This window comes from Physcomitrium patens, chromosome 16 (genome assembly GCF_059467195.1).
Source record: "Physcomitrium patens ecotype Gransden chromosome 16, ASM5946719v1, whole genome shotgun sequence".
NCBI classification, from domain to species: Eukaryota; Viridiplantae; Streptophyta; class Bryopsida; order Funariales; family Funariaceae; genus Physcomitrium; species Physcomitrium patens.
In genome coordinates this window covers 14,110,634-14,138,014 of record NC_143425.1, presented here as the reverse complement: position 1 = coordinate 14,138,014, position 27,381 = coordinate 14,110,634, and the positions used below count along the sequence as shown (strand labels likewise).

Genomic DNA, 27,381 nt, shown 5'->3' with positions numbered 1-27,381 from the left:
TGAGCATTGAGGACTGAATCTCACATAGTTCCACATACAGATCAATTACGAGACATTCATGAGAACGAAACATTCTTATAATTCGTCTCACATTCTCACATTCCCGCTCACAGGTACAGACATCTATACCACAAACAACCAGTACACAGCCATGTCGTTCAGGATAGATAACATACTTTCCAACAGGTGCAAGAGCTTCATGAATGCGACCAACTATCGCTCCAACAACTAGCCTTCAAGATGGTTAGATTCCTTTAAACAAGTATAATTTGACGTGACATGAAAGGGTCTTTGTACCACATGAAAATAAAAAAAATAAAAAATAGTGTTTATTTTGTATTAAAGTGGTGATAGAGAGTTGGATGTCATGTTTACCATTTGTATTCAAATTCCATGGCAAAAAACCATGCTTTTGGAATATGGTAAGAATTCGTGCATTTCCATATGGATTCTTCATTTGTGACTATTAATTTAATGTATCAATTTTTTACAATTGTTGTATTTGATGAGTTGCAAAATGAAACACTACTTTCTTGGATTATTAAAGTCATACAAAAGATAAAGAATTTTTTTATTGGTTGTAATTTTTACAAGCATCGGTAAATACTAAAGATTCAACTTGGAACCATTTTATTATATTGTGAATAATGCAAGTCAAGGGTGACAAGCCATCAAGTAAATTTTACATTGCTAGATTCTAACTCAATATTGAAATGTATTATTAATATTGTTATTATTATTTTACAGTATTTTTGTTAACATGAAAAAAAAATGTTTATAATAAAAAATATTTGTTTTTTACTTTGGCGTATTTGGCCTAGTGCACAAGTGCATTTGTATGTGTTCCAAGTGTTGAAAATTTTGAAACAGAAGACAAATGAAAAAGTAGATAAAATCACTTCTGTAAAAAGAAAAATTTCAATGAAATGTGAGAAACATTATCATTTCACATTCAATATGAAGAAAGTAAAAATATATATATATATATATATATATATATATTAAGAGAGCAAAGAAAGCAAAAGATCAAGTTTTATTGTTATAATATTCCAGGGATGAAAGAATTTTTTAAAAGATATTATTTTCAAAAATATGGTGGAATTTTAAATTTAATATAATATTTTAAAATTAAATTATTTTTTAATGTATTTGAATGTTGTAAGTTTATTATATACTTTGCAATATATAGGATTTTTTAATTTAGTGAATTTCTGTATTTGTGACTAAATTTTAAAATATTTGTGTATAAAATTTTGAAATAAAATATATTTTAAAATTTAAGATAGTTATAAAACATATAAAAATTTTCAAAGTAAAATAAAATAGTAATTTATGAATGTACTTGATTCTAGGATTTCAATGTTTCTCTAAATCTACTATGCTTCTAATATATATATATCTATATATATATATATATATATATATATATATTTAATTATTTGAGAGTAGTAAATTTTGAGATTTTAGATGTTTCTTGAAGTCAATGAATGTAATATATTCTAGAATTTGTAAATCTCTTATAAGTTGTAATTTTTTCTCTTAAACATTTTTTATTGTAATATATTGTTGGTTAGTATGATTGTGGTACCTTCTTCATATACATCAAGATATTAATCATAGTAATAAAAATTTATATGGTCCATAGAAGACATGGTTTTGAATTGACTCAAGAGGATTATCACGAAGAAGAATAGATTTATTGGTGTGAAATTTAACAATTTCTATTTTTACACATTACATATATTTTAGGACCAAAATTACAATGGATTAGTTGTTATTAAAAAAAAATGGAAGGAATTGAGAAGATAAGTCTTTTGAAAGATCAAAATATTTTTAAAAAAGACATTGTGAAATCAATTTTAATATGGAAGCTATGGAAAGAGAGATGATAGAATGTGTATAGAAAATAATAGAAGTATATAAGAGAGAAGATATTTTTACAATGCAACACTTTCCTATAATTTCTATACAATATATAATGAAGCACAAACCTTAAGTTTTTAAAGTGCCACAAATCATATCCATATATATATATATATATATATATAAGTGAATCTAGAACAGATGATTCAAACACATCTATTAAACAAAAGACAAACTTCATAGAAAATTATATACAAAGAAATTCTAGAACTATACCATATATATTAGAAAATTCAACATGCTTTCTCACAGAGTATTAAATGAATACAATTTTATAATATTATATACAATATATATTCATAAATATGACTGAATATTTTCATTTCTTTCTATTTTATTTTATGTAACTTTGAATATGAAGTATAGCAACATCTTAAAAATAAAATAAAAAAATATGTAATTGAGTCTACTTATTGATATTATATGTAATTTATTAAATATGATATAAGGATATAATTTTTATTTACACAATATACATATATATATATATATATATAATAGAAAATATTAAAATGACCCAAATTTTTGTTAAATTGACCCACATGTCTAAACCATCATTGCACCTCTCCACCCTGTCTCCATTCCCCATATTCCTAGCTGTTCTCCCCATTCTCGCAATCCTCATGTTCCCAGCCGTTCCCCCATTCCCGCAGTCCCTGTTCCCCCAGCCTCCGTCCCTAGCCCCGACTCTCCAGCCCCGTCCTTGTTTCAGCGACATCACTGCGTGAAATTCATGGACTGGTGCTGTACACACTCGGCTTGAAGAAATTCAGGGCTGAATTTATGATGATGTTTTAGGTTACGATTCATTTGGTAGAAATGACTTGGAAGGATTACTACAAGACCTATGCAAACTTGTCATATTTGCAATGTCTAGTGGAGGTATTTCTCCGGCACTTGTAACGATTTTGGAGGATTATGCTTCTGCTTCAGATTTATATTTGCCTGAGTTGTAATTGCTGTGTTGACACTAAATTTTAACTTTTTCCTTGTTCAGCCTATTGTCGATTTATTTGTTGGTATACGCAATGCAGTGTGTATCTTTCTATTCAAACTAGGGCTTTGGATTTATAAGACTTTCAAATTGAATGCTGGATATTTGGAATCTTCTAGCTAAGTGGCTAGGATCCTCTCGCCTATCCACGAAATGAGTTTGATTCAATATTTGTTATATAATATTACTACATTCAATACAAATTTCTATAATATTTGAATATGAATAATTATATTCAATATCTATGATCACTTTTTTTTCTTCATTATCTTATTATTATGAATATATTATTTTAAATAATATAATTTAATTGATTATTTCTAAAAAATATATAATTACAAATATTAAATTGTTTTTATAAAATAGTCTATATAAGTTATTTATTAAAGTTAATTTTGTAGTATTAATTATCAAATCTTGAACTCATTGTATTATATGTATGTATATATATATATATATATATATATATATATGTAGATATATTTTGTAATATAAGACATTCCTGGGAATATTTTATAAAGTATTTTTAATTGTTAATTATGTATAATCTAATATCACATATCAACTATGTAGACTTAGTTATATAAGTAGTTATTTAAAGCCTTTTTTACTTATGCTTCTACTATAAATTCCAATTAATTAACTCTAATTAGGTTCTCAAAATGGAGAACTTTAATTCATAAAAAATATTTCAAAAAATAGAAAAATAAGTAAGTTCACACAGTTATCTACAAATAGATGATAATCAAAATAAACTTTAAATTCACCAAAGAAAAAAAAATAGTGTATTATCAACCACCAAAAGATTATAAGAAATCTTCTTTTATCTGCATGTGAGTTCATATGCAAGTAATTTATTAATTGAAAAATGTAAACTTATAGCATATACAAAAAAATTGGTAATTAAGGAAGTAAAACTAAATTAAAATAGCAACTTCTTTGAAACAACAAATAAATAAAAAGTTGGGTCTATTATCTACTATTATAAAACATTTGACTGTAATAAAATATGTCCAGGATAAGTAATCACTACTACATATTTTCATGTAAAATATGAACATAATATATGAAATACGTGTAATATATATTTAAAAATAAAACATTCGAAAAAAATTAGTAGAAACCAAATATATATATATATATATATGTGTGTGTATGTATGTATGTATATATGTAGGTATATTTCCACATATATATACATACATAAATACATACATACGTACATATGTTTATCTTCCATCCATATATTCATCCACCCATCGACACATTCATTCACCATCCACACATTTTTACGTCACCCGTCAATCATGCATCCAAACACACGCTTATTCATCTACATTCCACCCACACTCCACCTGTCCAAATATCCATCCACGCAACCATTCATCTCTATATTTTCCATTCATCATTTCGTACAATGATTTATCTCAATTCCCAGACTTTCATCCATCCATCTATCCACCTCAGTCCCCCATCCCAGTACCGTTCATCTACCTTTTCATGTGCTCGTGTGTGTGTGGGTGTGCGTGCGTGTTCGTGAGATGCTTTCGGGGAACTGTTGAGTTCCTATAACCCCACCGGAGAGGAGCGAAGTAGGGGCAAGGTTTAAAACGTGATGGAATCAGGGTAAAGGTGACCCAGCACTCGCCACTCACTACTCGCTACCCACGGACTCTCACTCTCGCTCACGCCCTCCCTCCCTCCCTCCCTCCCTCCCTCCCTCCCTCACACACTCACTTGTGTGCCGCTGCCATTGTTGGCTCTCCTTCCAGCATCCGCCGCGGCCGGCGCGGCATCCACTTGGAGGCGAACTGACGATGATTCCATAGGAGCCAACGCGGCGTCTCGCTCTGCTTCACGCAGTCAACTCCACGATTGCCCTACCCAACATTCCATTCTTCACTAAACCCTTTTCCCATTTCCTTCCCCTCCACTTGGATTCACAAGCGTCGTCGTTGCATTTTGTTGTCGTGGCCCTTCGCCGCCAGAATTTGGAGCCGGATATTTACTCGCCCTAGTATTAAATAATCCACTCATTGGAGAATGTTCCACGCCCTGATCTTCAAAGTGAGCGGTAAGGTTCTTCGATAGCTTCCGGTATCTAACTCTCCACCTATGTCAGACAAGGGACTGCTCCTCCGCTTTAGTTGCTCATTGCTTATCTAGATATTTGTTGGTGGTGTCAGTGTGGGTTCACAGAGGCCGCCCTATGTCGGGATCGTTTAGCGTCAAAAGCAGAAGTAGAGAAAACCAAGAGTGCCATTGCACCAGCGAGATGGGTGCCGAGTGGTCGCATTATAGGGCGATGTTCATACTGAAACCGGATGACGCCTTTGTGTTTCAGAAATCCACTTCTGCTGGTGAAGAGAACGTTGTGCATCTCTGGATTACGGCCGAACAAAAAACGATTATTCGTAGTCATTCGTCCAGTTTTCAATGCTACCCCAAATCCAGAATTGCGAGAATCAATCATCTATCAAATAAACAGCAATACAAAATTCCTCCCCATCTTGCTCAAAATCATCGTTTATAACTCACACTAATAAACGCGAGAGAACCAACACTGATAAAGACATCAAAATTTTCAAAAAAATGTTGCTTGTATAACACTCTAGTGTTAGACGTTTGTGCGTGTGTGTCTGTGTATTCTTTTCTTTTCTTTTCTTTTCTCGTTTGTGTTTTTATGTCAAAATATCACTTTTGTCCTAAATTTTTTGCCTTTGTCTCTGTGGAAGTCAAAGTGAATGTAAACAGAGGTGAATATGTATATGAGTGGGGTATTTCTTTTGTCTTTCTGCCTGTCTTTTTTCTATTTTTGTTTTATCAAGATTTGTATTTCTCCGATTTGAAATCATGAGTATACAAAGTTATTCTGGTGTGGCAGCCAGGTCACTATCGGATCCTCCATCAGCCGCTGGAGGGCCGCGATGGACAATCTACCGCCATCATCGTACCAAGCAACGAAGAATGAATGATGGCACAGGTCAATGTAGAATGTTGGGAATCGACGGAAGCTCGGAAAGTGAGTGAATGGTTGCCGTTCACAAAAATTGGCTCACAGTGTACAATTTCAGTCATTCTTGAGTACAAACTTGCTCTTAAAATTTATTCGTCCTTGCGGACGTCGGTACACTTGCTCCACAAAGCATAACCCTGAAAATGCCAGGCAGTGCATGCTTGAATAAATTTCGTCCACTGTTTTACAAAACTGTTACAACTCCTGCGCCGCATTTTGTCTTTACACTCTTGTTTGATCGATGCACTCGGCTCGTTCGATCTTCACCCAAGAAAAAAACAGAAAAAAGAATAACACACGGAAACATTTACCCATACTTCAAGGGCAATTAAGTGAAGCACCACAGGCTTGAATCATAGCCCGTGTTGTCTTGCCTAGAGAAATTCAATCCTGAAATCGATTCGTGTTGTGAAATTGCGCACGACGATTCCGCCGTGTCCAGGCATTCCGCTAGCTTTAGCAGCTCTTGGTACAAATCGCTCTCATTGTTGGACGATTCCTCAAGTCCTCCGAATAATTCATTGTTGATCCAATCCTCCATTGCCGCCGAGCTGCTCCCTGCGTCTACTTTCATTTCAGGGGCAATTTCGAAGTCTTGGAGCGTCATATCCTCGTGCAATTCAGGAATGCAAGACAGGCTGGGGAAAATCCAGTCCTCAGAAACTTGTCTCTGTACTTCGTGACTCCGTGAATCAGCTCCAATGGCGAGTGGGGTGGCTGCTGGCAGAGACGCTGTGGCAGCGGCTGCAGCCGCAGCTTGAATGTCCTTCGGCGACCTTGAATTGGGAATGTAATTGGGGAGTGAATCAGGAAAATTGAGCTCCGGAGCTGACGGCCCCTTCAGACACACAACTGCGGCGTCGTAAGCCCGAGCTGCCATTTCAGCAGTAGAAAACGAACCCAACCAAATGCGCGCCTTGCTGGTGGGATCTCTAATCTCCGTCACCCACTTGCCCCAAGCCCGCATCCGCACTCCCTTGAACGCCGCCTGTTGCGAGGAAGAGCAGGGGAACCGATCAAACCCACCGAAGGCAGATTTTTTCGCGATGGAAGAACTGGGCGTCGTTAAATGCGTCAACAGGGCACCTCCCCGTTTCGCCTTCAAGGTGGCCGCATTCCTTTTCTCCACCATTCTGACAACGCCGACAGTTCCAGAATCTCAAAACCCACAACTACCGATCACGACCCAATCTAATGCTCCCCTAATTTAACCTCCACAACCCCTCAAGAGCACTAAAACAGCAATTTTCGACTCAACAATCGAATGTAACCGAACGCTCTATTCTCACTTCGCGGCGAATCTTCACAGCACTTGACAATTGTTCTTTGAACGCAGCACTGATGTCCCTGTGACCGATTAAATTTTGTTTGGTTTTGTGTGATACCTCACTCTCCGAACCGATCACCTCTGCGTTTTGTATATGTATCTATATGTATAGATAGTGAGAGAGAAAAGGCTGATAGGAAGGCGAGGGCAAGGGGACAGTGCTATATACTGATTCAGCGAGAGTGGGCCTCGAGACACCGTGGACACTTGCTGCTTGCATGGAAGAGAGGTGGGCCCCGACGCGGCATCTCTGAAAACTAAAAGCTCCCACATGCTCAAATGAGGTGGCAACTTTGCCGCGGTGTTTGTAGCTTTGCACCCCATCTTTTGCGAGGGACTTCGCAGAGTAAGATGCTCGTTTACACCCGTAGTTGAAGCTTGCTCGTTACGTCACGCCTCCATATCCGCACCCCCCCCAACTCCTTTACTGCCCTACCCTGCCATACCTTGCCCTGCCCTGCCCTGCCCGTACCTGGTGATGCAGTTGTGCACTCCTGGCTTCATTACTTTTCTCTGCCGCTACTGCTGCTTGGTGGAAAGACGCCATAGCTGGCTTTTGCTGCAGCTCATGAGTCAGTCACACCTCATTTTGTGTGTGTAAGTGTGTGGGTGTGTGTGTGTGTGTATTCGGTGCTTTTCCGGATGCAGTCGCCACGCAGTTTTGGTAAACTGAGACCCATAGGCGTTGTTGATTTGGAATAAATCCTTTCAAATCTGCTCTGCCTTTTTGTTTTGTATTGTTTTGTTATTTGTTTTTTTGTCCTGGTGAATAGAATTATACCCATCTGAAAATCAAATATCATGAAACAACCCTGTCTTCACTTTTGTTTGTGTTTACGTATTGTGGAAAGATTTTGTCGACTATTTTCTAACACATGCAAAATGCAGCTGATATTCCTACGGCTGAACTGACTGCTGCATAATCTTCATAAATATATTTAGAGTTTTTTACTTTTTTATTTTATGTATGTGAATATATATATATATATATATATACATATCACCACATACACAATACATTTTTTTTTTTTTTTTTATAATTGGAATATTTAGTCTGCACCAAATCAAAAGTAATTTCAATTGACACCAAAGATAAGTATGTATACATGAATAAATGATTTTTTTGAGTGAATTTAATTGAATAAATATTTTTTTTGATAATCTTGCTCAATGTATTTTTCTAATTTTTATTTGACCAACCACTGTAAAAGTTGCATTTGTTCGAAAATTAATCATCCATATACTGTTTTCTTTATTCTTTTCTTTTCTTTTCCTTTGATGGGACATTGTACACCCCAAAGAGACAACCATAATAATTATATCATTACAAAATTAAAAATAAATAAAAACAACAACAGCAACGAAATGCTATAAAGTATACCAAATTCACAACATCATTATAAAGCAAAAGTAAAACACGCAATGAAAGCCTGTGTGCATGAATAAATGGACGCAAATTCTATTGGATGTTTGATTGTTGATTGTAATATATCCACGCTTTGTGTCTTAATTTGTTGCAATAAGAACCGTCTAGTATGTCATTGAATGGAACAGACATACGAATGTTCATCACAAAAGATGTCCAGAGGCCAACCCCACAAAAGGAAAATAATGAACTACTAAAGAACGTGGAAGAAAGGAGAGGAATTGAGCAAAGATAAAGGATAAAGGGAGAAACCAAATGAATCAATAGCCGCACAAGCAGAATAGAGCACAAGTCCATCTAAGTGGTCAAACACGGAGATCCAGATCAGCAACAATTCAATTACAGATGTGGCGGTAGAACGAAGACTGCCAAATCAACATTCCTAGGCTTTGGGCTCAAGCGATAAGGCCAACCACCAGCGGCCTCATGACCAAGGAATCCTTCAAAATAGAAATAAAGTGGCGGTGCAATACTGACTGAGTGGGTGAAGTCACGTGTGGGGTCGCCGCGTGACATGGCAAAGTGCTCTCCAAGCTTCTACAACATCTGCAGCTCAACCCACATATGACGAAAAATCCTCGCTCTACTCATACTCCATAACAACCAGTGTTTTGGCTAATCAGCTCACCACTTACTTTCTAAGACATGCTGGGTTCTTATCAGCCTGGATCTTCGGCAGGGTCGTCGACGAGGTCAGCAGTAGGGTGGCCGCAACTCCATCGCGAACCGTGCCTTGGATATATTTTAGCGAACTGGATTGTTGCTAGGACATCGGAAAGGCCTGTTACCGTTGGGTACATGGGTCCTGATTCTCCTGTTCGATGTTCGAGTAAACGAGCCACCCCTCCGAGTAAGACAAAATTGTTGCTACATTCCCTCACTGGGTCAACATGCTATTTTCTCCCATATTCTTCCCAACGAATCACTCGTGTGTGAGCCTTGGATGAACCGGAGCGCGTTTGTCTTGGGCCCCACTGCCTTGCTTTCCACTTCAGTCTCGGCATCTTACACCACGCCCATGATCATTACAACCGAGTCATCAGGTTGGTCCTAACAAGGAATCCTGTCGCGAATTGCACTTTTCCACTGTTGCCACAATTTCACACCTACTTGTTAGGTACCAGGATGGGTTCTAACCTCTGGTTTCAAAGTGAAGCACCCGGTGTCCATGGACATACCTAATGCGATTGAGCTGGGATTTAACTCGCTGAACTACTGCAGCTTCAGTTGCGTCGATGATGGTTGGTTCAGTCTCAAACGAATATAGCTATCTGATGCTGGAGTCCAGCACAGGGATGCGATGGAGTGTCACATACTGTGCTTGTGGTGCTGCGTAGTGGTTGGTTTCAACAACTGCTTGACCTATTTTGCTTTGCGAAACTTCACGAGAAGTGAGAGTGAGCTGATTTGAACACACTACATTGCAAAGCACACACACTGATCGCTGCGTTACAGACATGGAGAGTTTGGTTTCAGACATATTTGGATGTTGTGAGCATGATTTCACCAGAAATGAAAGCTTCGACCAATGATTCAAGATCTTCGGCTTCACAGTTATTCAATGGAGCGTGCTTAGGTTGTTGCCAAGAGTTTTTATTTTATTGCGTACAAAGTATGCAGCGCGCTTTTGTTAAACAGTAGATCCATGTGAAGCTCATGGATGATTTAGAAGGCAAGACGGTTGGGTAGAATATCGATTAATACATTTCTAGAAGAATATTTCCAGCTAGCTGTGCTAGTTGAGAATTGAAACTAGTAATTTGGAATGAAGTTATTAAAGCCACATCTCCCGTGTTTCAACCTCCACTGGGACCAACTGGAGCAACTTGCTTTCGTTGTTTCGGAGTTAAATGATTTTTCTAAAGTTTCGTTGTTCAGTCTAATTGCTTCTTTACAACCCTCTCTTACGTGCTCCTGGGAGTTTCTTCTACTCCGCAATGTTCTAGTTCATTAGCAACATCAACGTCGGTTGTAGATGATTACGGTCCCAAGCCGATTGCAAACAATTCTTGCCACTCGTTTGTTGCAGATGCCCCAGAGGCTTCTTCTCGCCCACTTATTCCGTTTCCTCTATTCCTCGGCGATGTGGCAATCAGACACAATCACGAGTGGGATGACCGCTGGCAGAGAAGCTGCCAAGGCGGCTGTAGAGGCAGCCAAAATGCCCCTCCGCAACCTGGACTCAATTGCGAAGCTGAGATTGATCTGCAAAAGTCCAGCTCTGCAGTTAACACAAGCATACCATCGTCAGCTCTGGCTACACCTTTGGCAATAAACAAAGAAATTGAATCATGCGCTTGTTGGCAGGGTCTCAGATCGCCGCCACCAGGCTCTTCCACGCCGGCATCCGCTCACTCGTGTATGGGCTCCCGAAAGGGATCTCACAAGTGACATTCTCATTTCACTCTCGAGGACACGACCCCTTTTTCGTGTCCACCACCGTTGGGAACTTCTCGAAATTGAACTCCTGTCCGGAAGAGTGCACTCAGAACTCAATTGCAATGCGCTCCTCACACACAGTTACAAAGACCCGTGGTGGAGTCACAGAAGCAACAACTCACCTCGACCAAACAGTTCAACTTCACAACCTCTGTGACCACGAGCGAGAGTGAAATGCAGCCCGCTGCTTTCCTTGGAGCGAGAGATGGGTCAATCAACGCATGAGGCTGAGATAAGAAGGGATCACTGTAGGGGGTCTTTCGAATGAGGCGAGGGTGGGCAAGATTCATGCCCCGAGGAGGAATTCCTGGTCGTAGAAGGTTCAGCGAGGAATGGCTGCGCGGTCCTCGGAGTCTGCGCAGGGCGAGTTTCCGACACGAGTTGGAATACCGAGGAATGGATACTCGTTACCGAGTGTTACTCGTCTCCGTTGCTACGTGCCGTTAGAACCCACTAACTCGGCTATCCGCGTTCATTATGGAAGTCGCTTTTTTCGGTGATACTTTTTCACAAGCTTTACATGTCAGTAAAGCATTCTTTCTCGTTGCAGTCAAATTTGTAAACTTTTCTGGTTATGAGATTACTTGGGTGTCGTGAAAGTGAAGTTACATTATTTATTTATTTATTTAGTCTTTTGTAAAATTTGAAATGGTGATTAGAATCTCAGGCCCAGCAATTTAATCTAAGAGTAGGATTTTATAACTATCAATAAGTTTAACTTGTTTGAGTGCCTTCATACATAATCCTGTCACAGTGTGCAAAGTATTGAAATCTTACTAGTCTGTATTACCAAATAATATGCATGTTGTTTAACGTCATGTTTCACATACAGGTTACTTCAAAATTTGGTTGTTGGAGGAATTTCATGTTGTAAATCTTCTTCACATTGAGAATGCCATTTGGAGTGTGTAGTGTACTAACAGTTTCAAGAAAAACAAATCTCCACTAATTCTTTTGGAAAAGCAAGAACATACAATAGTTATTTTTTGAAAAGGAAAATACTTGCAAAAATAACTAATTTAATTTTAATACATGTATAGAATTAAATTATTGGGATTGGTTCAATTTGTGTACTATCTCATTCATATATATATATATATATATATATATATTTTTCTTTTAAAATTATTAGATATATATAAATATTAGATAAAATCTTCTATTTTGATTATAAATAGAAATATTTTTAAAAAATTAAATACTTAAAAAGAAAAAATTATATGAAAATAAACTAATAATTATCTCAAAAAGTCGGAAAATAGTGGAATTTAAATTTTCTTATATTTAATAATTTTATTTATTTCTTCATATCCTTGTAAGTTTGATACATATTGAATATTAAGTCTTTTAAAATATTTTTAGGAAAGTATTATTTGAAAATATTTTTTATGTAAAGACTTAGATATATGTAATTTTAATTATAAACAAATCCCTTTATAAGAATTGAAGTATTAGTATGTTATTTTATGCTTTTTCTAAAAAACAAATAGCTATAATATTCACAATATATGAAATATAGGTTAAAAAAGTAAGTCTATTATAAATGTAAGTTCAATCTTATTATTTTATTTTAAAATATTTCAGTATATATATATATATATATATATATATATTTTTTTTTTATTAAAATCCTATTCAACTAAAAGGATAAACTTAAGTTTGATTTCATTAGTTGATTATTGCATACTTTGAAAGTTAGGAAAGTGTATCTAAAAAAACAACACTATTATTTAGTGATCATTAATTTTTTTTTTTCTTTTATTTTCTTTACAAAAAGTTATTTTTTCTTCAAAAAATTAAGTAAAAATATATTGTGCTTACTTCTAACTATTAAGATGAATAATTTGAATGATCATATATTTTAATTTATTAAAAATATTTCTTTACAACAAAAAAATCAACTTATATATCTTAAAATTAATAATTTTTTGAAAAAAAAATGAATTATTTTAATACTTATCTAATATGTTAAATTACTTAATGTGGTTTTTTTGTGAAAATATTGTCTTTAAATAAATTTAATCTACTTTCTTCATAAATATATATATATATATATATATATATATATCTATACATATCTTTCTAAAGTATAATAGTGTAATTGTCATACTAATGGTGAAGAGATAAATCTTTGTTTAAAGGAAGTATTCATGTTCTTTTTCCAAAATTATCATTTCAATTTTTTTTATATATATGCATATACAAATAAATATCTTAATATTAATAATTTATATTTTATATATATATAATTTTTAATAAAAAATACTATTTTTTATTAAGAGTAGTTTAAAGTAATGGATAACCATTAGACTTGTTTATAAGTAGTAATAGATAATACAAAACATAGTCTAAAGTTAATTTAATTTCAAATCTAAAATAGGTGATTTGATATTTTTGGCTTTTTTAGTGTATTTTTGAAAAAAAAAAAAAAAAAAAAAAACTCTATTAAAGTTTAGTAAAATTAAAAAATTACTACTATTATGATGTAATTTTTTAGATCGTTATAACCAAGCATTTATTTAATAGAATTATGATATTTTATGAATGTATTTTAAAAGAAAATAAATATATATTTCAAGAATATCAAAAATAAAGAAACATTAGAATTAAAAATCCTTTAATACAAATATATCTTACAAGCCATATAATATAAAAATAAAATAAAAATAGAAAACATTAAGATTAAAGACAATTTTTTATTTTAGACGAAGATATGTGTTTAATTACTAAATATTTAGACATAGTTTTAAATACATCAGTTGAAACATAATAAATAAGCATATTCATGTATGAGTATGTACACACATACAAAAATAGACATGTATTATTGCAAAACCTTGTATGTAAAAATTTGGTTGAAATATATAATATTTAAAAGTTATTAACCTTATGAAAAAATTAAACTTTAAATACATATTACATTATTATAAATTTTATTACTATGTATTCTATTCAAATATTTTTTGTAGAATTTTTATTTTATTTAATATTTAAACCTTGTATATTTTAAATAAAATACTTTCTAACCGTCTAAATTAATATAAATATTATTGAAATTGATCTTAGATGAGGTTAAGAATGTGAAAAAAGATATTTTAAATTTAAAAATTACTAATAGATGATATTAAACTAATAATTTTTAAAATAAATTGAAAAAATTATATTCAATATTTTAACTTTTAAACATGTAAAATAAATGGTCTTTTTCTCTTGTGTATTAAAATTTTATACCATTATTAAGCCATATATTCTTATTTTTTCTTCTATATATAATAAATTAATTTTTTATAGATAATGTATAGATTTTTTGAAACCTAGGTCTACAACTTACTTAAAAAATTTATTACTATTTTAAATAGAATTGTATAAATATCTAAATTATCATGTATATTGAAAAATTCAATAAATATTAATTTTATACTAAAGCATGAAAATTAAAATTTATAAAAACTTTAAATTTAATTCTTAAAATTTTAAATTTTAAATTTTAAATATTATCTAGTAAAATAATTAAAATAAATTAGTACTTCTTGAAAGTTGATTGTAGCTAAATTTTAAAAAGGTTTATTATTATTTTTTTGAATAAAAGTAATTAATCAAAATTATATAATTCTTTTAGTTTTAAAAATAATAATATTAGAATATTATAATATTTCTAATATTAGTTTTATTTTTTTATTTTTATAAATATATAATAAATCCTTTTAATTAATTATAATATTATAAAAAGTACTATTGAAAATTCTAGGCTAATTAGATGTATTTTTAAAAATCAATAAAATTATACGTATAAAATAAATGTATATAAAAAAATTATAATAAAATCACTATTCGAATAAATTTGATGTACTTGTTTCAAATTAAATTTAATCATTTCGTTATAATGGTTTGTAAGAAATAATCATTATAGAAATTAAAATTGGTATTATTAATTACAAAGATTAAAAAATTTAGATAGAACTAAAAGTAAGTAAATTTGATAATATCTTATGAAGAAGCTTCATAAAAGCTTTGTAGATACATATTTGAATTTATCAATAGTTGTAGATGAGTTTCACTTTAAAAACTTCATAAACAAGTTGGCTATTAGTGATATAAGTTGACTATGTAGTGCACATACAGAAAACTTGTTTTGCAAATTAGACACATGTGTTGTAAATTTGAATAAAGTTGAATGACCTATAAAACATAACCACATAGCTTCTTAGTTAGATTGAATATATGGAGATAAAAGTGAGGCCTTTTTTACTCTTTTCAATGCCTCTCTTATATTCTTAATGTAGCTCAAGAATCTCTAGTCTTTTTATATTTAACAATTGTCATTTTAATTTATATCTTTAATTTGTTTATTTTCTCTTTTTGAGGTCACAAGAATATATTGCTTCTTAAAAGTCTTCTAATGATTCATGTCTTTGATATTTAGGTGGTAACTTTCTATAGATTATTTCATATATGTCTAATTTGTAAGACATGTGTCTAATTTGCAAATCAAGTTTTTCAAATGTGTACCACATGACCAACTTGTACCACAAATAGCCAACATATGCAACATATGGCCAACTTGTAAAAAAAATAGTCAACATGTGCAACACATGGTCAACTTGTTAGCTAAGTTTTTATCTTGTCACTCACCTACAAACACTTGTAAAGTCGAATTTGCATCTATATAGCTTCAAAGAAGTTTCTCTATAAGATATCATCAAATTCACTTATTTTTATTTTTAACTAACTCTTTTTATCTTTTTAATTAATAATACCAATGTTGATATTTGTGATATTAACACCCCTTTGCAGGAACAAGTTCTACAAGAAGTAGTAATCATATGTTGAAGAGTTCCAAGCTACAAATAACTATATTAGTCTTATACTTTGATTTTTGTTCATTTCAAAGATAATTAATAAGTCTTATCAATTATGAACAATATTATATATCAAAGAAAGATGACTATTTTATTATTTGATTATTACTGAGCTTTTGTAAATTTTTATAAATAAAATATTTTAAATATCATTAAAAGTGATTCTTACTTTAAATCATATTAGCAAATATAGAGTTTCTTCTAAAGTTGTGATACCAAATGCATTGTATTTCACTATCTATTTAAGAAAGGACATACTAATCTTGACCATCTTGATTTCTATTACAACATCTTGAAGGTTGTAACAATTTTAATGTTTTGTCTAATAACTCAATAAAGCATAATTCTTAAGTTGAATTTGTTGGTTGCTGATTTTGTTTCTCTTTAAGACTACAAATATACAAAAACTATAAATAATGATAAAAGATGAAATGCAATTTCTATTGAACTTATGTTGATTAATAGCAAAGAATTCCTTGCCTATTCATCTTTGTTTTGATAGATGTTGTAGATGAAAAACATCATCTTTCTTTACCATATTTGCAAGATTTTTAAAAAATATCTCTAATTTGCATTCACTAATATCATATTGATACTAATGTATAAGATATTCAAACCTATTTTTGCATTGTTTTGAATCCAAGACCTCTTCTATTTTAAACTCTTGAGTGTTATTTACTTCTATTAAAGCATATCATTATTGATAGTTGATAGTATATTTCAAATAGTGCTTCAATACTTGATTCAACTATTTTGTTTGTCCATTAGTTTGAAGTTGGAAGGTCAAAGATACTTTCATATCTATCTTGAATATCTTAAAAAGAGTTCAAAATCTAAATACAAATTAAGTCTCTTTATTTGATATAATATCTCTTTATTATTGAATATATATAGAAAAAAGTATAAGGCATTTTTCACTCTTATCAATGTCTTTTTTTATGTTCTTGTCTTAATTTAAGAATCTCTAGTCTTTTTGAATTTGGCAATAGTCATTTTAGTTTCTATTATATATATATATATATATATATATATATATATATGTATATTTAATTTGTCTACTTTCTCTTTCTAAGTATTATAGGAGTGTATTACTTCTTTAGAGTTTTATTATGATTCATGTCTTTAACATTGACCCTCTAAACTACCTCAAAATCTTCCTATGTATTTGTTGGAACATTATAAAGCTAATACCTTAAAGAGAAGAAGCTATACTAATATCTATTAATATGCATTCATTTACCAATGTTTATATCTCAAATATTTATGTTTATAATAAAATCTAAAATAATTTATTATATATATATATATATATATATATATATATATATTTGCTTTTTGATTTTTTGATTTAAAAACTATCCATCCTATTTTAAGATTTTAAAAAAAATCACATTTCTAATATTCATATGATTATATTTGCTATTTTTTAATCTTAAAATTATTCTTTTTTAGTTGAATTTTTATTATTTATTTACTTCTTTGTTTATTCTTTTTTTAACAAATCAATAATTAGAAATTATTTATTATTTGTTAATTTATGCTTTATTTTGAACTATTTCTTTTTATCTACACTCATGTTTTACAAATATAAGCTAAGTTGAATACTAACAAAGAAGTTAGTAGAGATACACAACAATTATAGAAAATAAAATAATAATAAATAAAATATAAACTTATTCATTTATAAATTTTTATGTTGGAATTTTAAATTTTTTCTTCTTTTGTAAATAACAACTTATACATGAGATTAGATTATCAGTATATCTTCAAGTGCAAAAACATGAAGAATAAATATGTATTATTATAAGATTGCAATTGACATTTTGAACAAATTCAATAATTTTTAAAACTATTATCAAACATGGTCCAATCACTCAAGCAATTACATTTTTTACTCAGTACGTAAATCAATTTACGGAAATATGTTTTTTTAACTTTTTGAAATAAAAAAGTATGAGGAGCATAATTTCAAATTAGGGTTTCGAGGCCGCAAATTGTTGCGAGCAAGCCACTTGGAAACTTTGAAGTACGTAGAAGAGCCTCCAGGGTTCCAAGATCCCAACTGAAAACTCATCGCCGTCGTCGTCGTCGCGCCGTCATCCTTCTCGTCGTATATATTTCCGTCATCGTTGTCTTCATTCTAGTTCTGGTCGACGTCGTCGTAATCCTCGTCGTTTTCTCAGAGGCAAGATCCCTGGGAACATAAACAAAGGCAAAGAGGGGGGATAATTTCCAGCTCAAGCGCGATCGTCCACCTGGGTGGTCAAGGTCGTCGACACCGTCGTCGTCGGTGCATCGGGTATCACGCACGATTCCCCTGCTTCCGTACCTTTAGGGGCGTGCTGAACAGCTCCCATCGAACTTCTCCCAAAGCCCTGCCCCCCTTTCACAACGATAAATAACATTCATCCTTCGCAAGTTCTCGCCGTCAAGAGAGTGCGAAGAAACGGTGGACAGAGCCTGATGATGGATGGAAATTAAGGTGGGCAGGTCGGGCAGATCAGGCAGGGCTTGCGGAGAAATCCATGAAGCAGGGAATAACGCGCCCACAGCGTCATTTGGGTCCCACACTGCCGACGATGCCTCCGCATGCAGCACTCGATCCATCCCCGTCGGTGAAACGACTTTCTTCACGCAGTCGTCGTCGTCCCTGTCGGTCCCCGTGAATGCGAATCTTGTCGCCACCTGAGCTTCAGCTGGCTTCATAATCTTACTTCTTCTTCCCTCTGCTGTTGTGTCCCACTGCATTCAGCGCCTCTCTCTCTCGTTTGCGGACTTACTGGTGTCGACGTCGTCGTCATCGTTCTGCTTTGGTGTGGTGGAAGGACTCGGACACGAGCTCGGCGAGTGTTGTAGGGTCTTTGGTGAAGGATGTTTCTGGTGCTGCTTAGTTGTAGCTCAAGGTTGTAACAAGAGTTGGATTGTGGAAGGCTGCTTATGGCTTATTGCCTCATGTTGAATTTAGGGTTTTAGGTGTTTAATGTGGGATGCGTTCTCGAGCTTTCATCTGTTAGTAAAGTTTAGTAAGCGAGGAGATGGATTCAAGAAGATTGTCAATCTTGCGAAATGGTTAACTCATTGTCTTGATGCAAACGAGGAGAAGATTAGTTTCTCTGGTCGCTGGATTCTTTGGAATTTTGTAGACCTCTGAGATATTGACCAGCTATCCTTTCCTGCGAGTCTTTGCAATTGCCAAAGCGCTTGCACCTCCACGACACAAGTTTAACGACGCGCAGTTGTGTGAATGCCAACCTGGAGGAAATAGGGGACAAGTTATCAAAACCTCGCAGCATATTTGATAAAAACCTTCACGATAAAATGGAAGCCGCACAGATTCTCAAGGAAGAAGTAAACGAAAATTTTAGCAACGAAATTCTACTGCATGACTCGACACAGCAGGCGGGATATGCTTCGGTGGTAGGTTCACTCTCTTCTGCAATGCCTCACTTAAGGAATATGACCGATTCCAAAAGTGTGGAGGAATGGATCAACACAGAATTCGGCGGAGTGGAAACTGTATCGCTATTACAAGATGAGGGAAGTTTGTACTTTACTTTGCAAAAGCAAGTAGATGAGTACATAGAAATGGTGGAATTCATGAGTAATCCATTCATTAATGACGGACAAACTATGGTCTCCTTTCCCTCGGATGACTCAGTAGTGTTTTACGAGCCTGAATTGTGGTGCTTCACTTGATAGGCTCAAATGTTTGAATCATAGGACTTATAGAAAGGCCGCTATTTCATTGAAGCGTTGTATTATCTATTGTTATGCACTGTATCACAAGGAGACTGCTCTGCAGCACTCATCGGAAACGTGGGGCCCTGGAAGCTAAAATTAGGCGGATTTAAATTCAACCGTTTATTTCTCCTGTCTTGTCGCAATAATGCCCCAATCTGCAATGGCAGCGTCGCACCTCAGGTCACTTCTCTTAGCACTGTCCATGCCCCATCCCTTTCCTCAACCTTCCGATCAAGACTGATCTTCTCAGACCTTGCGAATTCCAACAACAGGCAAGTCGGTGGCACTTGAAGATCAATTACACTAATTCAGTCCAGTAGGACGATCAGAATCGAAGCCTTAGAGCAGAGGGCATCTCCACTTGTGAGTTTTATTATACTCGGTCAAGTCCCAAACTCACTGTGTAAGCAAATTCGCAGCCTTTCCTGTGAACAAAAGATCTTTCCCTGACTATTTTGGCAAGGTTTTATATTCCTTTTTCGCGGTTGCTTTTATTTAACTGGTGAAGCGTCTAGATGGATGTGGCCTTGTGTATAGTTATTGGCAATATCTGGCTCCCTCGAGCATGCTTCAGAGAGCATATGCAGCGTACTTGAGACAGGTGATTTGAAGCTCTCTCATGCTTTGGCAGGAGACTGAGCAAGAGCTCTGTAGATCGGAGACCTTTGTGTCTCAAGCGCTGGTGCAAGATAGTAAACTGATTTATTTGGCTGTTGTGTAGAATTATGCTGATGAAGAGTGAAAGGATGGGGTGACGAACATCTCTAACTGGGTTAAGGACACACCCAAACGGCCACAACATCAAGGTGTGTTCAATCTTTTTACTGAAATTCATTTACTTGGTAACTAGTCTCAGACTCTGTTATCGAGAGAATTCTCGAATTAGTGTTAGTCTCATCCCGTTTACAACTCAAAACGTTAATGAGACGCCGGTTCGAAGTATTGCTAAGGATCTCGCAGTCTTAGGCCATGACTTAACCTCGTTTTCTTTTTCTTTTCGTTTTTATGATTCCATTTTCACATGCTTTTTTGGCACGGTTTTGTCTGACATTTGAATGAGATTTTCTTCTGGGGAAAAGTTGCAAGATGCTGGCAGGGACTTTGAATAGCAAGACGGACTTCGTTGCGATGCAGCGCTCACTGAAGTTCTCCAACTGATTTGTAATATTGCTGTCGTTTCTGCATACAAATGTAAAAACTTCCGAACGTAACTGGCTATGCTTTTTTCAGTCAATTACATGAAAAACATTCTTTATAAAGACTGAAAATTCCACAAAACGTACTATTAAAGTTTTTAGAGGGTGATATACGTGAAGAAGTGTGCTTTACATATATCATGTCTAGCCATACAAATCAAGTGGTTGGAGTGCACCACCAAAATGAATATTATCATAAATGTTTACAAGTTAATAATAAAAACAGTTAAGCTTAAAATATCTATTTAATTTCAATATGTCTAATTGTAAGTAAGGATATATATATATATATATATATATATATATAAATTTGTTATATTTCATTATATTCATATTTTAACATAAAAATAAGCTAGTTTAATTTTAAAAAAGCTTTATTGTTATTTGTATTGTATAATCATTTTATTTTAGTTAATTTTTTGAATATATTTTTTTAGATTAAATTTATTGAAAATACTATTTTTTATTATATATCAACAAACTTTAAAAAATATTTTTTTCCTCTATTTTTATTCTTATTTCTATGTAAGAGTTATAATTTTTTTAATATTTATAACTCTTATATAATTTAAATTTATTCTAAAAAATATTTATGGCTACATTTATAGAAAGAAATTTAAAAAAAGGAAGCAAGAATAAATATCTTATTTTTACAATAAGTAGAACAATGAGTTATTATATATGTTATTGAATTCCAAAACCTTGCTTTTGATATAGAGTAAAATGACAAAACTCTTATCATTTAATTTTGATATGAATTAAAAAATAATTTTAAATATTTATCATTAATAATATCAAAAAAAAACTTATTAAAATAATTTATTGTTTGAGCTATTGCATGTGACAATCAAAATTTTGAAAGATGCCAAGACCAAAGAATTGATTTGAGAAGAATAAATGAAGTTATAACAACAATTTTTTAGTTTTCAAATAATTTTTTTTATCAATGCCAAATTCTATTTACAATATATTTTAAATCTCTTACTAAGCACAAAAAAGAAAAAAGAAAAAAGAAAAAGAAAAATCAACATTATCAAAAAAGATTGTACTTGTATTGTGAAAAATCTTAGTATATTACTTAATATTATTCAAAGAAACAATTTAATTATAAAATGAGGAGCATTATTTTCAGAGAAGATAATATTTCAAAAATTAAGTTGGTCCAATGTCATAAATATTCATATTTACATAGATAAGAAGTATTAGATAGAAAATAAATATAAGTAGATTTGATATTATCTTGTGGCAAAGCTTCTTAGAAGCTTCATAGATACATATTTAACTTTAGATGTGTTTGTAGTTGATTGATAGTTTAGAAATTTGGCCAAAAAGTTAGCTATATATTATACGTCCTAATAGCTTGTGGAACAAACTAACTACATGGCATACATATAAGAAACTTATTTTATAAGTTAGACACGTATCGTATAAGTTAGATATGTCTTAGATGTCCTATAGAATATTGTCACATAGCTTCTAGTTAGATAGTAAATGTAGAAGCAAGAATGAAGTTTTCTTTACTCTTGTCAATGTCTTTCTAGTCTTTAGTCTTGTTTCAAGACTTTTTAGTTTTCTTGTATTTAGCAATAGCCATTCAAGTTTCAATATTATATTAGTTTTGAATGAATGTCTATTTTTTTTTGAACTCTACAAGAGTGTATTGAATTTTTTGTTCTTCAAGATTCATGCCATTGACATTTGAAATTATACAGCTAAGTTTTTATACAATCTATAGTAAAATTCCTATTTTTTCTTCAAATCTTTCACCTTGCTTTACATTAGATATCATCTTTTAAAAGTTTTATCCATAAAATTATTTTTATAAAAAAAATTAATAATCATAATAATTTTATAATATTTATAATTATCAAATCTCTATTCAATTTAGTTATTTTGAAATATTATGCCTAGAAAAATAAAATCCTTATTTAAAATAGATTTTTTATAATCTTTATTTTTTTAATAATATAATTTGGACTTTTGTTATCCAAGTAAAAAGTCATAAGTCTAGTACAACCAAACTCTTATTGATAGATGTAAGTAATTTTATGCATGTTATTAATATATATATATATATATATATATATATATATATATCTTTTTTTATTTATGCTATATCTATTTTTAATGGTGGAACAACTTCAAAGAGCATTTTAAGCTAATATAAGAATTATTAAGTTATTTTTAAAAAAATAAATATAGATATTTTTTTAGAGCATTATCATTATGATTATTCAATTGATCTTTAAGAAGGATCTCAATTGCCATTTGGACCAATTTATAGCTTATTGTAAAAAAAAAAAAAAAAAAAAAAAAAAATTGGCTACATTTAAGATATACATTGATAAGAATTTTATCAAGAACTTCATTTGTTATTCAAAACCTCTACTAAAGATACAAATCTTGTTTGTAAATAAAAATAATAAGTCACTATGGATGTATGTAGATTATTGAAGATTCAACAAAATCATCATTAAAGATAGGTATTTTTTATCTTTAATATTGAGACTTTTCAATCAATTAAATTAATCAAAGAGATATATAAAAATAGATCTACGAGAAACATATAATTTAATATGCATTAAAAGAAGAGATGAATAGAAGATTACATTTTAAACTAAGTATAGATAAATTGAATATAATATCATGCTTTTTAGAATCATAAATGTATCAATTAATTTTCAATAAATAATAAATGATTTTTAGAATAATTTCTAGATGATTTCTTCATTTGTTATTTGAATAAGATTTTAATCTATTCTAAGAATATAAAAGAATATAACCTTCAAATTTTTTGTATATTATAAGAACTTAGAGATGCTAGATTATATGCCAAGATAAAAAAGTATATATTTTACATAATTAAAATTAACTTTTTATAATATATAATTTCAAATAATGGCCTTATAATAGATTCAAATAAAGTTTGGACTATTACAAATAGAAAGATATTAAAAATAGTAAAAAAAATCAGTATTTTTTAAAATTTAAAATTGCTATATATCATTTTCATAATTGTTTTTTAAGTTGTAGCTCTACTTGCACATTTGATTTGTAAAAAAAAAAAACTGAATGGTATAAAAAAGCTGAAATAACATTTGAAGCTTTAAGATAAGTTTTACTAAAGCCTCAATCTTATATTGCTTTAACTTTTTCAAGGTATTTTTTTATAAAAACAAATGTATCAAAAATTGTCTTAGGTGCATTATTGTCACAAATGCAAGCAAATGACAAACTTCACAATATAGCTTTTCATTCAAGAAAATTTTCAACATCTTAAATCAATTATGAAATCTACAAGAAAGAACTTCTTGCAATTGTGGTGTTATTTCAAAAGTAATACTATCATATAAAAAATACTTTAAATTCAATGAATATTTATATAGATTATAAATGTTTCAAGTATTTTACATCAATACGTGTTTTAAATTATTACTAAGCCCATTGAAGCATATCTTTATTAAGATTTGAATTTGAGATTATTTATTAATCAAAAAAATAATATGGTTTATTATATGTCTTTTTTTAGATGTTATTATCTTACATCAAATAAAAAAAATTAACTTATAATCAACAATAAATAATTCTTTTAAAGTCAAAGAAAATTCATCTTCAAGTAATAAAATCAACTTTGATGATTGATTCAATTTTCTTTAAGTAAATTTATCTAAGTATGATTTCAAATCTTTTTATTTATAATGTTAAAAATAATATTTTTAAATCTCATGATATTTTTAATTTTAAATTTAAAAACAATCTATTCTATTTTGAAGAATACTTATATGTTTTTAAAGATGAAACATAATTAAGTGTTCTCCAAGTTTGTTATGATTTTTCAATTATAAGACATTTCGGATATAACAAGACTTTAAAATTAAAATCAAGAGATTTTTGGTCGCCTTAAATGTAGAAGGCAATTAATGACTTTATAAAATCATGTGATATTTGTTTGAAATCAAAAACTCCTCGTCGTCAATTTTACAGACTTCTTTAATCATTACCTATATTTTAATTACTATGATATTTATTTTTTTGGATTTTATCATAGATCCTCTAATCTCAAGTTTTTGTGATTTTATATCTATGATAGTATATCATTTCACTAAAATGGCTTATTATGTACCATGTTTAAAAACTATCACAAGAATAAAAGAATAAAATATATATATATATATATATATATATATATATATATTTTTGATAATATTTCATGTCTTCATGGTCGCTAAGAGATATTTTATTAGAAAGAATAGTTCAATTTGTATCAAGGTTTTGTATATTTCTGTTTAAGATATCGAAGATGGATGTAAAACTAACTTTGGCTTTTTATTCTTAAATTCAGAGACAAATACAATGCACAAATCAAATATTACAAAAATATTTAAGATATATCATTAATTCTTATTAAAATAATTAAAAACTTCTTATATTATAAGCAAAAATTTCTCATAACAATACAACATATTGTTCTATCAAATAAATATCTTTTTATATTAATTACGATTATCATTTTTGATTTGATATTTTTAACTTCTCAAAAGTTGATAATTTTTTAGAAAAAGATTTTACAAATTATTTATTAAAGTTACATGCAATAATAAAGGTGCAATAAAGTAAAGCTTAAAAACAACAAAAGATCAATATAAATATCTATTGAAAAGAATATCCTCAATTTCACATTGATAATAAGATATAACTATTTTATTGTAATATCAAGATTATTTTCTCTTATGACAAATTGGTTAGTATTATATTGAAATTATTTTTTAATTTTTATTAGATTAATCTAATTATATATTGATTATACCTACCAAAGTCTATAAAGGTTCATCCTATGTTTCATATATCATTTTTTGAAACATACAAGACAATGGATCTACTAGCAAAAAAACAAATGCCACGTCCTTAAATAATAGGGAAAAATTATCAAGAATTTGATGTAGAAGAAGTCTTAGACTTAAAGCAATACTAAAACAGATTAGATTATCTTTTGCATTAGAATGGATATGTCATTAGTGAATATACATTGAAGTCATATAAAAATCTTATAAATGTAATAAAGAAGGTTGATGTATTTCATCAACAACATCCATCAAAATCATGATGAAGAGTCAAGCAATTCTTTGCTATAAAGCAACACATGTGTAATAAAGATTACATTCTATCTTCTATATTTTTTTATAATTACTATGTACTTGTGACATTAAAATGGTGAAGAATCAAGAACTAAGAGATTGAACTCTAGATCTATTATTTTTTAAGTTTCCAAATAAAGCATTGAAATTGTCAAAACCTTGAAAAAAACATAATAGAGATAATAACTTTAAGAATGATATATTCTTCTTTAAATAGATGGTAAGATATAACACATTTGATATTATAACTTTAAAAAAAAACTCCCAATATTTAGTGATATTATTAGAGGTAAGAACTACTTCTAATGGTATTCCAAATAATTTCAAGGAACTAAAGATTATAGTATTTAGAAAATATAATTTGTCGAATCTTAGATTTTTCAATATGTAATTATCAATTTTTATAAAAAATATTCTTAAAAAATAAATAATATTATAAATATATATATTTACCTCAATTTAAAAGAATAAGATAGAAGTAGATAGAAGTGAATAAATTTGATAATATCTTATATATATATATATATATATATATATATATATATATATATATATATATATATATATATATTATCTTCTATCTTATTCTTTTAAATTGAGGTAAATATATATATATATATATATATATATATATATATAATTGATCCTCTATTATTTGATCTCCTATAAATTGATACCTTTCGATATTCAATACAAAATAAGTTCTATCAATTGTGCTTTTATGGTGTAAACCAATACTTTTTTCTTTTTAATATCCAATGCGTTTCTTGTAACATTTCACTTCTTACATTTCTTGCAAAATATCCAATACATTTTATTATGTAAAAAATAGTGAAAGAAAAGAACAAAAGTAAAGAACAAAGTTAACTATGGAGTGATGTAGTTATAGTGAATATTATAGCAAAGAATCAAGCAATGTTTGATGTTTTTTTGGCATCACATCTCATTTTGGATTTGGCAAGCAATATTATAGGTAGTAATATGTAAGAAAATTTAAAAGTCAAGGATTTTGATGAATTTTTGGTTGTATTCTAATTTTTCTCTATTTATCATTTCTATTTTTGCTTCCTCTAGTTCATCAACATCATCACCATTGTTTTTGTTGCCTCCTACCAATTCAATAATCTCCTCATCTGTACATTATTGATCGGCAATTTCTTCCTCAATAAGGTTCAAAAGAACTTTAATTGATATTAGATTGTAAATATTCAATTGATTTATAGCTAAAGATAATTTATTGTTGATGTTTACTTCTCCAAATTCGACTACTTGGTCTATGAATGCAATGTCTAATAAGCCAGTATGTTTACAGAAATTACTAATGA

The 27,381-nt window shown here is 30.8% G+C and overlaps 1 protein-coding gene and 2 long non-coding RNA genes across 3 annotated transcripts; 1 reads left to right on the top strand and 2 right to left on the bottom strand.

Annotated features, from left to right (window-relative positions):
* Nucleotides 1-5,997: 5,997 nt before the first annotated feature.
* Nucleotides 5,998-7,406, bottom strand: LOC112293928 (uncharacterized). Its single transcript, XM_024543922.3, has one exon. The coding sequence runs from the start codon at nt 7,063-7,065 to the stop codon at nt 6,262-6,264; it is 804 nt and encodes a 267-aa protein (XP_024399690.1). The 5' UTR covers nt 7,066-7,406; the 3' UTR covers nt 5,998-6,261.
* A 2,857-nt stretch (nt 7,407-10,263) lies between these two features.
* On the bottom strand, nt 10,264-11,356 carry LOC112293344 (uncharacterized). Its single transcript, XR_016507179.1, has 2 exons — nt 11,248-11,356; nt 10,264-10,907 (listed from the first exon to the last, which is right to left on the bottom strand). It is a non-coding gene; the product is annotated as an uncharacterized LOC112293344 (long non-coding RNA).
* A 7,084-nt stretch (nt 11,357-18,440) lies between these two features.
* Nucleotides 18,441-21,003, top strand: LOC149987667 (uncharacterized). Its single transcript, XR_016507178.1, has 3 exons — nt 18,441-19,401; nt 19,998-20,326; nt 20,447-21,003. It is a non-coding gene; the product is annotated as an uncharacterized LOC149987667 (long non-coding RNA).
* Nucleotides 21,004-27,381: the final 6,378 nt, after the last annotated feature.